Source organism: Eutrigla gurnardus (genome assembly GCF_963514095.1).
Source record: "Eutrigla gurnardus genome assembly, chromosome: 13".
Lineage (NCBI taxonomy): Eukaryota > Metazoa > Chordata > Actinopteri > Perciformes > Triglidae > Eutrigla > Eutrigla gurnardus.
Window position 1 is genome coordinate 1323216 of NC_139936.1, and position 15000 is coordinate 1338215.

At 41.3% G+C, this 15000-nt stretch overlaps 2 protein-coding genes across 3 annotated transcripts in view; one reads left to right on the top strand and one right to left on the bottom strand.

Moving 5' to 3' along the window:
* The window catches only part of prdm6 (PR domain containing 6), a 51024-nt gene extending 49989 nt beyond the window's left edge, over positions 1 to 1035 (top strand). For both annotated transcript variants that reach the window (XM_084025228.1, XM_084025227.1), the window contains exon 9: positions 1 to 1035. This exon is cut by the window's left edge and continues 2407 nt beyond it. The gene's annotated coding sequence lies outside the window, so the exon portion shown is untranslated.
* Positions 1036 to 3617: 2582 nt separating this feature from the next.
* cep120 (centrosomal protein 120) overlaps positions 3618 to 15000 on the bottom strand; it is a 19659-nt gene continuing 8276 nt past the window's right edge. The window contains exons 16-21 of the mRNA XM_084025215.1: positions 13887 to 14048; positions 13190 to 13312; positions 12901 to 12999; positions 5641 to 5786; positions 5287 to 5539; positions 3618 to 4885 (exon numbers count right to left, since the gene is read on the bottom strand). Of these exons, the coding sequence (XP_083881341.1) occupies positions 5329 to 5539; positions 5641 to 5786; positions 12901 to 12999; positions 13190 to 13312; positions 13887 to 14048 (741 nt within the window). The 3' untranslated portion in view covers positions 3618 to 4885; positions 5287 to 5328. The remainder of the gene's footprint in view (positions 4886 to 5286; positions 5540 to 5640; positions 5787 to 12900; positions 13000 to 13189; positions 13313 to 13886; positions 14049 to 15000) is intronic.

The following is a 15000-nucleotide window of genomic DNA, read 5'->3' on the forward strand; positions in this document are numbered from 1 at the left end:
TCCGATCCCGTCCTGGTAAGTGACTCCATCAACACGTGATGTCATATTTGGTTGCTGGCAACGTTCCCGTACAACTAAACTGTATTCGCTTCAGAAACTTATTTCCTCACGGATTACATGTTTTTTTTAGGTGGTTAAAACAAAACTAACTGCTTATGTTTAGTAAATCTTAAATAGAATATAGAAATATGAATAATAATAGAAATAAAAATAAGCTACTTGTCTTCCATAAGCTACGAACACAATGACACTTTTACAGAAGCAGTTTGATGCTAAAACTTGGTTTGCGTTGCATTTCAGTAATAATACATATTTCTATATTTGATGTGAGGATCAACCCCGACAGCCCTCCGAACTCTTACAGCGTTTGTGTTCCCGAATGTAAAGTGGAACTTCTCTTTATTCAGATATTCATCTTTAACTGTATATATAGAAACATACAAACTGCGGGGTTTTATATGGATGATCGAGGTGAGTCTAAATTGACTAAAACACAAATGTGAATATGAACCAGAGCTCTGAGAAAAAACTTCACTTCCTGTTCAGGATTCAGAGGATCGTCAGAAAGTCCTAAAAACGCTCCCTCGATGTCGTTTTCATGTTTCTACGACAGAAAACGTTTCAAATTCAAATCGGGTTCAATCAGACTGTCCAGGAAGTAAACCTCCTGCTTCAAAGGCATTCTGGGAAATGGAGGCAGCACCTGACTGAAGAAGAAGATTCTTTTTCAACTCCAACCTTCTGTCAACAGATAAATCTGTGGTATTCTTTAAAGTAATCTAACGTGGGATTAGAGATTAAAAGGGAAACTTCTGATGAACACGAACTGAAAGTTGTTTTGACGACGATAATCATGAATCTTCTGTAAAATGAAAAGAAAAGCCCAACGAACAGAAAGGCTCGTACGGATCCATTTTGACTCGATCTTGTTTGCATGATTTCTCCGACCCCCGACCCCCTCCTTTTTTAAATGAATGACAAAATGGGATCAAAACCCAAAAAGACGTTCCATAGAAATAAAGCTGAAACCCAGTTTTGATTCTTATCAGTTGTTGTCTCTCTGGTTTTATTGTTCGGATTCTTCCATCACACAATATCTTCACTCTTTGCAGATGACATCATCATTTCAACATGAAATATTGAGAAAAAATTTAAACTGATAAAAAGATTGAGATCGACAAAAATCAAAGTACAGAGCAAAGTGTTGAAATTATTTGAGTTGATTCAATAATAGTTATTAAAATAATGCAAGAAAAAAGTCTTAATATTTGGAATATTAAAAGCATGGACTAATATGTCCGATCAGGTGATTATTAGAAACTTCAGATCATCAACATCACACATTTAACACATAAAACGACAAAATCAAAATATCTGAATCTCCTAAAATTACCACTTTTGGTAAGTCAATATTACTTCATTCTCATTATATTATTAGTTTTCCTTAAAAAAAATCCTGACTTCTCTCTCATAATATTACAACTTTTCCCTTGAAATACTCTGTCTTCATTTTCATCAAATATTATTAGCATAAAATATTTGCACATTATTGTTGACATCTTTTCCCCTCATTGTGCCCCTAATACCAATAAAGTTATTCTAATAACAATAACTCACTCTAAGAAAGTTGTCAGCTGTTACTCAACTGTGATTGGAGTGTTTTCAAAAAGGGGCGTGGCTTCAAGTCACCTGAGATAATCACTTAAATGCGATTCTTGCTCAACCAATGATTTATCTTTTTTAAACGTCCACACAGGAAGTTAATTGACCAATCAAACAGCTGCCTCTACTTACTGCTAATAATCACACACACTCACACACACACACACACACAAACACACACACACACACACTCCTGCCCTGGCCTCAGCTCTGTCAGTCTTTCCAGTTTCCAGTCTGATTTCAGAGATTATTCCTGCGAGGGTTCGAGAAATTCACCAAAACAAACACAGTCGGAGCTTTCAAACATCAATCACGATCTTTTTTTTTTCTCCGTGGGAACCGGATCCAAACCGCCGAGCCAAACAAACCATCACACGGCCAAAAGTTTCATGTCTTTTTCTTTTCTTTTCTTTTGTATCTGACAAACATGCGAAGGAGCCCAGATTAGATTACATGTAATACGATTATGAAAGTGGAAGTTTTAATTAGAAGCAGTAAGTGCTGAAGAAGAAAAACAGAGTGAGAGAAACTGCTGACGGAGAAACGACGCTGAGGAGGAATAAAGGGTTCAAATTAACAAAGTCTAAATAAAAGTGCAAGAAGAAGGAATAACTCCCAGATTATGGCGGAGTCATAACCTAGGAAAAATCAGTAAATAGAAATAGAAATATCCCCTTTTAGAATGTTTACAATTATGAAAATCCACCAAATTAGATCAAATGAAAAGTCATTACCATATTTATTTTTGACCACTTGGGGGCAGCAGAAACATGTTGGTATAAGGAGTCTTTGTGTCCAACATCCCCCACTTTTAGCTCGGTTTTTGGTCTCCTCCCCCAACTTCGGAGGGAAATATCTGTCTTTAGCAGTTTTCTCAGAAGCTGAGCTTTTCCCTCAAGGTGGCTTGAATTCTCTGACGCATTTTTCTGACATCAAACATACAATTATATGAAATAAACCTTGACTGATCCCTAATAGATCAATTCAGCATTTGCCGCATCAAGTACAGATATACTAAAGATAAATAGAATAATATAAATCTAAAAGGAAAATACAAATAGAAAATACAAACAATACAACAATAATACAGATAGAGGAAGAAAAAAGACAGAATAATATCTATATCTAATTACAATAACAATAGAATAAACAATATAAGCTACAATGTTTGGAATGTTTGGAAACCAAAAGTACAAAGTAAAGCAAGTAAAGTGACGACAAAAGTGTACGATAAAAGTCAAATAAATGTTGTTTTTTACTGAAATGATGCAGAGAAAGAAGACTATTCTTCCAAAATAGAAATCCTGAAATAGTTGTTTTATCAACTGTGACAACTATAAGAGAAGAAAAGCACACACACACACACACACACACACACACACACACACACACACACACACGCACACAGAGTTATTGTTGATGTTTCCTGTGTGTCTGTGTGTTAATGGTCTGTTTTGGATGGAATTTCCTGTCACGGGTTAAAATATTAAGCAGACGAGAGGTCGCACTTTCAAAACCAATTATACATGAAGCTGTGGAGGTTTTTCACTTTTAATTGGAAACATGTTGGAGAGGAAAAGTGGGAAAGTTTCACTGTGAGAAAATCTGTCTGCTGTTAATCTGACCAGAGTTAAACCGTGTGTGTGTGTGTGTGTTCCTCACGTTGTGGGGACATAAATCTGTTCACACATTGTGGGACTGACTTTCCTTTTGGGGACACAACGATCGTTTCACCACAACGTGAATCATGATACGCAGAGTGAGGACTTGAGAACTTGGTTGAAGGTTTGAGTTTTTGGGTTCAGGGTCCCGGTGGGGGTCTGCATACTAAGACTTTTTTCATCAGACAGTACATTACGGCAAATAAGAATACTTTCATTGAACACAAACATTTTGGAAAATATTTTATTCAATAGCATCATTACAATCATTTTGAGTAACAGTATTTAAAAAAATGTTAAAATAATTCTTAAAAATGTGCAATGCCATAAACATTTCAGAATTAATAAAGCAGTATATATACACACATTTGTGTCAAATGAGTCATATTATTGTATGTAGAAATCATATAGTACGTCAACTTCATGGTGTATGTCACAAACGTTATAAAACCAGATGTTGTGGAGGCGAGTCATACTTCTACTTTCATTTACTCCACAGTAGTCGAGGCAAGAACAGGAGCACAGTTACAGAACTGTGTATAGTATGTCGAAATAAATGATAAAAAATTCATAGTAGGGTGTCAAAATTTCAATCCACAAAATTCATAAAATGTGGTAAAAACGGATTTAAGTCATAAAAAGCCACTGTATCATACGTGAGTGTGTAGTAAGTCCCAAATAGTCATAAAAAGCCATCGTCAAATAAAAAAAAGTCAATAGTATTTTGTCAAAAACATGTAATATGATAACATGACAGTGGCATAAATACGAACAGTAAACATTACATGGTACGTGTGATGAATAATAAGTGTGAATAATTAGTGGCGGTAAATCATTCATTTTTAAAAACCTTCAGAGATTCAGAGAAGAGCGTCCGTCTAAATTCACGAACAGAAGAGAAACTATTTCAGATGCAGCCGTTTGTTAGAAACGAACAGAAAAGACTAAGAAGATCACTGAGAAGGAGCATTTCATCAGTTTTTAACCACTTTATATTTGCACATCAAAAATACGAATCGTTAAAATCCATCAGTATCTGAAAAAAATCAGACAACCAAATAATATATAATAATATACCTGAAATGATCTTTATTAGTTTGTGTAAACATCTCTCCAGTGGATCTCTGCTCTTTAATGAAGCAGAAATATATTTAAAATATTTAAAAAAACATCTACACACAGATTTTCATCCCAAAATAATTTATTGCAGACAAACAAGAATCAGAGTCGTCGGCGCTCTGATGATATAAAATAAATTAATGTCTCCCAGCGCTTGTTTGTGAGGCTGCAGCGCCACCTGCTGTCAGATAGAAACCTCACTTTACAGAGTGAACACGAACGCATCGTTCTCTAATTAACGACACGTTTTATTTCAGGCTCGTTAGCGCTTCACAGTTTGAACCTGTGACGTCATTTAAAGGAACAGACCGCTGCGTTTGCATGTTTCTTCCATTCATCGTGTGATATTCACATTATAATAATATTTAACCGCTGGTACGGTTGCCGGTAGCAACGTGGAGGTCTCTGGGGGTCTGGAGGAGCTGACTGGATCTCGGCTCGGCCTGAGGGAGGAACAAAGAGAACGGTTAATAAGTGGAACCCTTTTTAAAAACTTTATAAAACTTCTGGGAACTATTGTCTTTATTTATGTATATATTTGTTTGCTTGTTCATCTTCATAATAAAGCTGCTGATCATGTTGGATTTCTGAGAATCATTTTTTAAGGCATTTCAACAAAGTGAGATTTGGGAGTTTGTGTTTTTTATAAAGTCGGACACCTTCCGACACTTTTTCTTTTACTGCAGTCAGATATCAGTTATGGATCTCCTAGATTAATAATAATGGGAGGAGCCACATGGGACGACCATAACTCACATGAATCAATTATTGCTCAGATCACCTAAAAACCAAACCATTTGCAGCAACAGTCATTAAAGATAAGTATATATCAACGCTGGGGTACCTGCAGCATCATGTGACAGCCGCCCCGTCTCCTGATTGGAGGTCAGAGGTTGCCCCGGCCCCGCATGGCGTCCTGGATCTGCCGGTTGAGCTCGGCGATGATGCGGTCCTCGTGGGTGTAGACGCCGGTCCTCAGCAGCGTGTCTCTCTCCTCCAGCAGGCGGCTCAGGTGATCGTCAGCGTCCTCGGTGAGGGTCTGGGCGGGGCCACACAGGGAGGAGGCGGGGCCTAACTGCTCATCCTGCTGCTTCAATCTGTCACAGAAAACAGATTTCTTTAAATATGTTGGTGTGTATGGATGGACTGACAGACAGAACCAATTATAAAAACACATCGTTGTCGTTGTCGTGGTTACCTGTTGAGTTCGTTCCTGATGTCGTCCAGCTCCTGTCTGTCCTGGTGGACCGCCTCCTTCTGCTCCGTTGCTAGGTAACGCAGCCTCATGGCCTCCAGCTCCGCCTGCTGTTTCTTCAGACGCGTCATGGCGTTTTCCTGCTCCCGCTGCAACAAACGCACACAAATAACGTTTCATTGCATCTGAAAAACAGCTGCACAGATTTGTTTTGGTTTCTTTGTTGTGATCAAGACTTTTAACATTTGCTGAATTTCCAATTAAGATGTGGGTTCTGGAGATATTCTGGTTTTTAGAGCATTCTTCTGGACGTGTTTACATCCAAGTCTGGGTTTTTAACAGCAGTTTGTTGCCAAAGAGAAAACACCACATTTCTGGTCAGAAGTAGAAAACAATCTACTTGTAAACGTTATTAAACGATTTACTGGTGGAAAACATTGTGAAAAATCCTGATATTAGCAGGAAATATTGCATATAAGAAGATAAGAAGAAGAGGATGTCATCATGGTGACGTCACCTATCGGTTTGCAGTCTACGCTTTTGGAGCCTCAAGTTCAACCTGTCAATCAGCAGGTAAGCCCCGCCCCCTAAAGCATCCCTTGCTTTCTGGTCTGGTGGACTCTAAATGGACCATAATGTACTAAATGAACATCATGCTGGATTGAAGAAGTCTTGAAACTAGAGATTGAGACCATAAACTCATGTTTACAATGTTTACTGAGATAATACATCAAGAGAGAAGTAGGACCATTTTCTCATAGACTTCTATACAAGCAGAGAGGAGTCGCCCCCTGGTGGCCAGCAGAGAGAAGTAGGACCATTTTCTCATAGACTTCTATACAACCAGAGAGGAGTCGCCCCCTGGTGGCCAGCAGAGAGAAGTAGGACCATTTTCTCATAGACTTCTATACAACCAGAGAGGAGTCGCCCCCTGGTGGCCAGCAGAGAGAATGGCACTTCAGCGTCGGCTTCACTTGTCTTTTTTTTTTACGACTTGAGTCTCCGTTGGTCTAAAGATCAAATCTGAACTGTTTCAAAAACAAACCTCTTGCTGAAATGTGTGCGTTACGAAGCCAAAGAGCTGTTTTTCCTAATTACGCAGAGTTTGGTGATAAATTTGTCTGGTGTCACATTTTCATAAAACCTCCCTGAGAAAAAATGCTGCGGGTCTCAGAAGAATTCACACGAACACGATGAGAACAGAAAACTTCATAAAAACGTCTAGAAAAAGTCGTATTTCTCTCAGCTGCTCCGGCCTCCGGCCCGTAATACCAATCTGTGTGAGCGTGGAAACACAAACACTAATACGGTGTCGGAGCTTGATTGTAAATCAAAAAGACGGGATTTGCAGGGTCTTTTTTTGTTTTACGTCCAACAACCTGCTGAGAAACCCGAACATCCTCACCAGCTCTATCGGGTTCAGCAGCTATTTTAATATCTTCTCATGGGGCAACAAGTGTTCGCCGGCTATCGGGGGCAGGAAAACACGGAGAACACGGCGAGCGGCAGCCCGGAGCTGATTGGACGAGCTGGAATCTGTCGGTGAGCTCCGGTGATACAGAGCAGAACCAGCAGCCGGCTGGTTCTGGATGGGAAAACTAACATTTTCACATTACTGCCCGACCGCTTTTCACACGCCTGATCACCTCTCTCTCTCACACACACACACACACACACACACACACACACACACACACACACACACACACACACACACACACACACACACACACACACACACACACACACACACACACACACACACACACACACACACACACACACACACACACACACACACACACACACACACACACACACACACGGCGGTGTGTTGACACAGGCCTGGTCTCTGTGGACCATTAGCAGTCTGTATTACGGGCCGTTTTAGGGCTAATTACTAGAAAAACAAACAGACTAAACATTTCTCTAGTGTCCACTGCCAAGCACAATCTGAGACCGAGTCCTGAAACAATTAGAGGACGAGGTGATACCGAGGCCTCGGCGGCGGCGGGGGGAGAAAAAGTGACTAAAACTCAGGACCTTGAGGAGGCAGATATTTTACAGTTATTATTACATCATGAATCAGCAGCAGCAGCAGGCTGAAGGTGCAAACGCAACAACTATCTCTAAAAAAACTAAATAACTGCTGATTTGCAAAAATTTGCCGATAAGCATCAAAATCTGCTTAAAATGTGGCTTTAAAACATTTTTATTAGATCGCAAATTAGAAACAGAATCAGAGGAGGAGGAGAAGAAGGTGGAGGAGGAGAAGGTGAAGGAGGAGGAGAGGAAGGAGAAGAAGAAGGTGGAGGAGGAGAGGAAGGAGAAGAAGGAGAAGAAGAAGGTGGAGGAGGAGAAGGAGAAGAAGAAGGTGGAGGAGGAGGAGAGGAAGGTGGAGGAGGAGAAGGTGAAGGAGGAGGAGAGGAAGGAGAAGGAGGAGAAGAAGGTGGAGGAGGAGGAGAGGAAGGTGGAGGAGGAGAAGGTGAAGGAGGAGGAGAGGAAGGAGAAGAAGAAGGTGGAGGAGCAGAAGGTGGAGGAGGAGAGGAAGGAGAAGAAGGAGAAGAAGAAGGTGGAGGAGGAGAAGGAGAAGAAGAAGGTGGAGGAGGAGGAGGTGGAGGAGGAGAAGAAGGAGGAGAAGAAGAAGGTGGAGGAGGAGAAGAAGAAGGTGGAGGAGGAGAAGGTGAAGGAGGAGGAGAGGAAGGAGAAGAAGAAGGTGGAGGAGGAGAAGGTGGAGGAGGAGAAGAAGGAGGAGAAGAAGGAGAAGAAGAAGGTGGAGGAGGAGGAGAAGGAGAAGAAGAAGGTGGAGGAGGTGGAGGAGGAGAAGGTGGAGGAGGAGAAGGTGAAGGAGGAGGAGAAGGAGGAGAAGGAGAAGAAGGAGGGGAAGAAGAAGGAGAAGAAGAAGGTGGAGGAGGAGAAGGTGGAGGAGGAGAGGAAGGAGAAGAAGGAGAAGGAGGAGAAGAAGGAGAAGAAGAAGGAGGAGAAGAAGAAGGTGGAGGAGGAGAGGAAGGAGAAGAAGGAGAAGGAGGAGAAGAAGGAGAAGAAGGAGAAGGAGGAGAAGAAGAAGGTGGAGGAGGAGAAGGTGGAGGAGGAGAGGAAGGAGAAGAAGGAGAAGGAGGAGAAGAAGGAGAAGAAGGAGAAGGAGGAGAAGAAGGAGAAGGAGAAGGAGGAGAAGAAGGTGGAGAAGGTGAAGGAGGTCTACTGGAAGTGAGAGAGAGGAAGTCCAGGAGATTCAGGATGGAGGTGTCAGGTATGGGGGGGTCGGAGGTCAACAGCTGGGCGAGGACGTCTCACCCAAACATGTGGACACACTTCCCTCTGCTCAGATGGAGTTTTGTGAGCAGCGCTCCACCTGGGGGAGTTCAGGGCCGGTCCCTCAGCGTAGAAACAGCTGACATCACAGGAGAAATCTGACTAAGTGTAGCGAGCTGACGGCCTGAAGCAGCTTCACCTCCCACACACAAGCTCCTTTTCATCCTCACGTCTGTTTGAAAAACCAAGCAGCATTTCATTCACCGACGGTCTACAGAGGAATCCTGTCGGTATTCAGGCTCCTGATCAGGATACCAACGAGGACCCGGGACGGGGAGAGCTCATAACATCTCTGGAGGTTTGAAGGTGAAGATCAGGACCTTCAGGGACTCCGTCGGGTTTTTACAGCGACACTTAATGTGGAGATTAAAACGGATCCTTGTTGTTCTGACAGAAACCATTCTTATAGTTCAAACCATCAACAAAACTCTTTAGTCTCACAACTCTTCAGCAAAATGTGTATTTAACTCATGAAATATCTAATCAATGATAAATCATAGAAATAAAGAATACTTCATATTCTGTTTACGATATATTCGTCATGATTTGGCCTCTTTTTAAACGTTCAACTGTTTCAAACTTTAATATTATTATTATTTTGTAATTATTTCTGAATCTGCTGAATTGGTTTGTTTTAATCTGGAAGCCCAAAGTAAAGCTGCGACCACAAACCAGTGCTTAGGTCTCTCCTGAGGTGGTTTTTTCAGTCCGACTGTTAAATGCGTGTTAATATTCCATGAAATGCCTCGAACACGCCGACCTCCCCGACCCCGCCGTCTAGGCCACGCCCCCTCATATCCCGCCGCTCCGTCACGTCCCAGCATCGACCAGTGGGAACGGGCAGAGAGCCTCCGGAGACCGGCAACAGTGACGTTCCCTCAGACGACATGTTGCATCAGCGGCTCCGACGGGCAACTTTTACACAAACAGACTCATGAGAGGACGGAGGGAGTTCAACCGCCAACTCTGACAGAGTGAGTCAGATTGACTGACGGGAACCACGGAATCCAAACAGAGCCAAACATCGGCGGCGAGTCAACGCAGAAACGACGTGTTTCCTCAGATGCTGAACGAAGAAATCAGCCATGTTTTTGTTGCTGTGTTTACATTCCTCCTCATACTTTACATAAAGTCTTTATTTGATCTAAAAACATGTTTTACTAACGTGTCACCGTACTAATGACTGACGTGACAACATGTGTCTACCTTTACTTGTACTTTCACACGGGACCCGAACAGCGGTCTCCTGGGTGAAAGTCCTGTGTTTGTTTAACTATTGTTTAAAATGTATCTTTAATAAGAAATAACGCCAATTCTTCTGCTCTGCCGAGATTAATACACATGCAATAAGAATATTTTGTTAGAAGAATGTTTCAAAAAACAAAACCTGCAGGAAAACGTGTAATTATATACATTTAAACTATGAATAGCATTTAGACAATGTTTCTGCTTTAGAGCAGAAATCATTTGACTAATAATAATAAAAATAACAGAAACAAAATCTAAATTGTTGATGATTCATTAAGCAAAAAATAAATATTGTGTGATTTTCTTTGTGATAGTAAAATACTTTATAGAGTTTTATAGAGAAGTTTAAGAGTTTATAGAGAATTTATAGAGAAGTTAAACCAATTAATCTTCATGACAGCAAGAAAACAACAACAACAACAACAACAACACGCCTCGACGTGTTTCATAAAGCCACTTAGAGAATAATCCTTTCTTCAATGTTTGTTTTTGTAGTCAGTATGCAAAGAATCTGAAGAAAATAATTTTCCTCTGAGGACAAATAATAAACTATATTCTGTTATTAAGAGTTTAGTTTGGCCTTTTCCGTTTGTTTTAAGGGGGAAAATAAAAGCTTTAGCTGCTGACTGACTGTTAAAACATTTCATTTAGCAAACATCATCAGGCCCAACAGCTTATTATGTGTAATATTAACAGTGTAATATTATTATGTGTAATATTATTACGTGTAATATTATTATGTGTAATATTATTATGTGTAATATTATTGGGTTTCTGGTTGGGTTAAGGACGTTTGTCCTGCCAGCTCATGTTACTGTTGGATTTAAAGATATGAATATCATTTTTTACTACCTATATAAATGTTTCTTGTCTCTCCAGATAAAAAAAAGCCATATTTAGTTGCCCGACCTTCCAGTTGGGCTTTAAAAAAACACCAAATTTAGCTCCTAGGATCAGAACTTTAATCTCTTTGTCCCAATATTTTTGCTTCACAAAAGACCACCTTAAGCTCCTTGTCCCAATATTTTGAGTTTAAAAAAAGGAGGAGGCTAACTCTCTGATCTAATACCTCGGAGCCGTCTCCACATTAATTCTCGCTCTGCACCTCCTGGGTTGAAAAGCACATTATTCCTCGGACAAGAATTTTTATGATCCGACTTGAGCTAAACAGCACGCCATGCGAGGCGCTGAGAGGAGAGAATAAATAGGCGAGGAGAGGCCGAGAAAAACCAAACAAGAGCCGGCTCTAAAAAACCTGCCGGGCCGCCAAGACGGATGGTCGTGTAAACACGGGCCTGATATTTTATTAAAAAAGCCAGAGTGTGACATCTGAATAGTTAGCGCCTGGTTAGCTTATTGCTCAACACAATCCCGCCGCATGATTAATAGGCAGGGGGTGACACTCAGCACCGAACCCCCTTAGAGCTGCATAAATCACACAGTGTTTTCTTTACAATGATGTGGCACTTAGAGGGGGGAGGGAGGGGAGACGGAGGGGAGGGGGAGGGATGGAGAGAGGAAAAGAAAGACGGAGAGAAAGACTCAAAACAAACAAAACAGGAGGAAGGACAAGAAAGACTTGACTTGAGAGGAGAGACTCAGAGAGACTAAGAGAGGCAAGAACGAAAGGAAGAGAGGGAAACAAGAGGAGAGGAAGAAGAGGAAGAAAAGGAGAGTGGTCGAGAGCGATAAAGGTTGATGGAGGAAAAGAAGAGAAAGGGAGGTAGGAGAGGAAAAGGGGGAGAAAAACCGAGAGGGAAAATATCTGTCCAGTTTTCCAGCTGGTTGATGTCAGTAACAGTTATTAGTTTGTCAGATAAGGTCTGTGTGTGTTTACATTAGTCTTAGGACGACTAAAGCCCCACTTAGAGCTCCCTGTGTGTGTGTGTGTGTGTGTGTGTGTGTGTGTGTAGGAAAAAGTAGAGAGTGAGCAAGAAAGAAAAAGGAGAGAGAGAGAGAGAGAGAGAGGTGTGTTTTTACATCGAAGCCAAATATTTAGGTGAAACAAAGTAGACAATGAAATGTGTGAGAGCCATCAGTTAAGAGCACACACACACACACACACACACACACACAGACACAGACACACAGACACACAGACACACACACACACACACACACACACACACACACACACACACACACACACACACACAGAGACACACACACACACACACACACTCAGACACAGAGACACACAGAGACACACACACACACACACACACACACAGACACACACACACACACACACAGAGAGACACACACACACACACACACACACACACAGACACACACACAGACACACACACACACACACACACACACACACACACACACACACACACACACACACACACACACACACACACACACACACACACACACACACACACACACACACTAAAGCAACCTGAGCCTTTCCTGCAGCCGTTGCTTCACATTAAAAGTTTTCCACTAGTGAACTAAAAGGATGCTTTTATTGTGAAGGTCAAACCTTTTACTGTTACTGGTTGTCGTTTATGTGCCTGCTTTAAAAAAATACGTTTACGGTGAGTTTTGTTGTATTGATGATTGTGAGTTCTCTCTAACATACAAACACGGCGTGCTGGCGTGTGATGTGGTGTCATGTGGTGTGATGGCGTCCCCCCCCGCCCCCCCCCCCCCCCCCCCCATCAGCCCGTTACTCCCTCCAGGTGAACGTACCTGTTTGAACCTGGCCAGCTCTTTTAAGGCGCGCCCCCACTGCTGCTTGTAGTGCAGCTTGGACTTGGTGGTGGACTCCAGCTTCCTCTCCAGCTCCACCTTAAACATCGAAGACACATCCGTCACACGCCTGAACCCTTTAACCTTTAACACTCCGACACCAACAAACAAACAAAGCCTGAAGTCACACAGAAGAGTGATTCATTCATCAATAGTCAGCTATCGTCATAACCCTTTTGGAAGGGGCGGGGCTTAGCCTCCTCCGGTAACAGTAACTCTGGTGGGTTACCTTCTCCAGAGTGAGCAGGTTGACCTCTGACTGCAGCCTGAACTCCGGTCTGACGTTCTGCTGTTCTCTGTAGAGCTGGAACTCTTTCTCCAGCTGTTTGTAGCGAGACTCTCCGTCTGTAATCTGGAACACAAACACACATACACTAAAAGCAGGGCTCCTACACCTTTAACAAGGTCACATTCAAGCACTTTCCAAGCATTTCCAGGTGCATCTCCATGCTTTTCCAGCCCCTTCCAGCTGTGGTAAACTCCATATTTGTACCAATCCAATGGTCAGTATTCAGTCTACTTATTATGTCACTTGTTCATCACATTAAATGAGATGTTATTGTCCTCTAAACAACCAACATGATGTTTGGAGACAGCTTTTTACAGAAGGACCACAAATGAAAGGAAAACTAATTCCACTAACAGATCCACAGAAATATAATCACCAACTATTTTCATCATCTGTTCATCATCAAAAGTCATTTTTCATAAAGAAATGTCAGAAAATGCTGTTTTCAGTCCCTCAGATATGGAGATCTTCTTTTCTCTGTTCTATCATAGATGTCATCACATACAACACACATTTCAAGACCTTTATTCTACATCCAAGCACTTTTCAAACCTGGAACCCACACACTGAAATGCAAGTGTTTTCAAGGATTTCCAGCACCCGTATGAACCCTGTATGAAGTACTCTCTGTCTCTACCTGCTGCAGCAGCCGGGCTCTCTCCTCCTCCATCAGCCGGACTTTGTCTCCCTCCAGCGCCACCCGGTGGTCAGAGTCCTGCTGCAGCCTCCGGCTGCTGTCCTGCAGCTCCCTCCGGGTCCGATCGTGTTCGGCTCGCAGCTCCTTCTGCAGCCTCTGAGTCTGAACCGCAAACACACACCGTCACTGTGAAAACACGCCGTCATTCTGGCCTCATAACCCCATCTTATACACCAGTCATTCAAAAACATCATAAACGCATCATCAAAGGGAAACCCTGAAGTCCAACAATAGCATTAAACATAAGATAATCCTTCAGGGGTCCCATGCCGGGAATTTACACTCACTACCTCAAGCTGCTGGATTCTGAGGATTTGCTGCTTCTTTATTCTCATGTGACAGTAAATCAAATACATATATATATATATTAATGCATATATATACATATATATGTGTATATTTTTATTTTTACCGTATCATCTGTTAATCATTTTATTTTTAGTTATTCATTTGTTGTTTTTACTCTCCTTCAAAGGTGTCCTATCTTTTATATAATTTCACTGTTTTAAAGATGTGTATATTATTTTAAAGTTGCTATACAGATAAAGTTTATTATATATTTAAGAAGAATTAATTAAGCAGAATATTACATTGGATTTAAACTATTTTTGGAGTTGGACGAGTCAGAAACATTCCTACTCAGATTCAAACCAAATTCTACAAATTAATAATATTATTGTCGTAGTCCTGATCTTTATTTGAAATACGGCTTTTAACACAATTAATTAAAAAAAAACAAGTAGCATTCAAATGTTGATTTAGAATTTAAATGTCATTATGAATGAAGCTTCCAACTACTCAGGAAATCGTAGAGATATTTAGAGACCAGGCGCTGAACTGATTAATGACGTGTCGGTTAAAGACAACTTTACCACAGTTCACGTCTTTTCTTTGTTTGAAATGATCCACTACCGTAGATGTCACATTCAGGAGCTGGAATTCCCGTTAAATTCAACAGAATAAAGTTTGAATTATTTCCACAATCCATCTGAACAATGAAAATAAGGCGACACTAAACATGAATGATGATTATAAACAAACACGGCGTATTAAA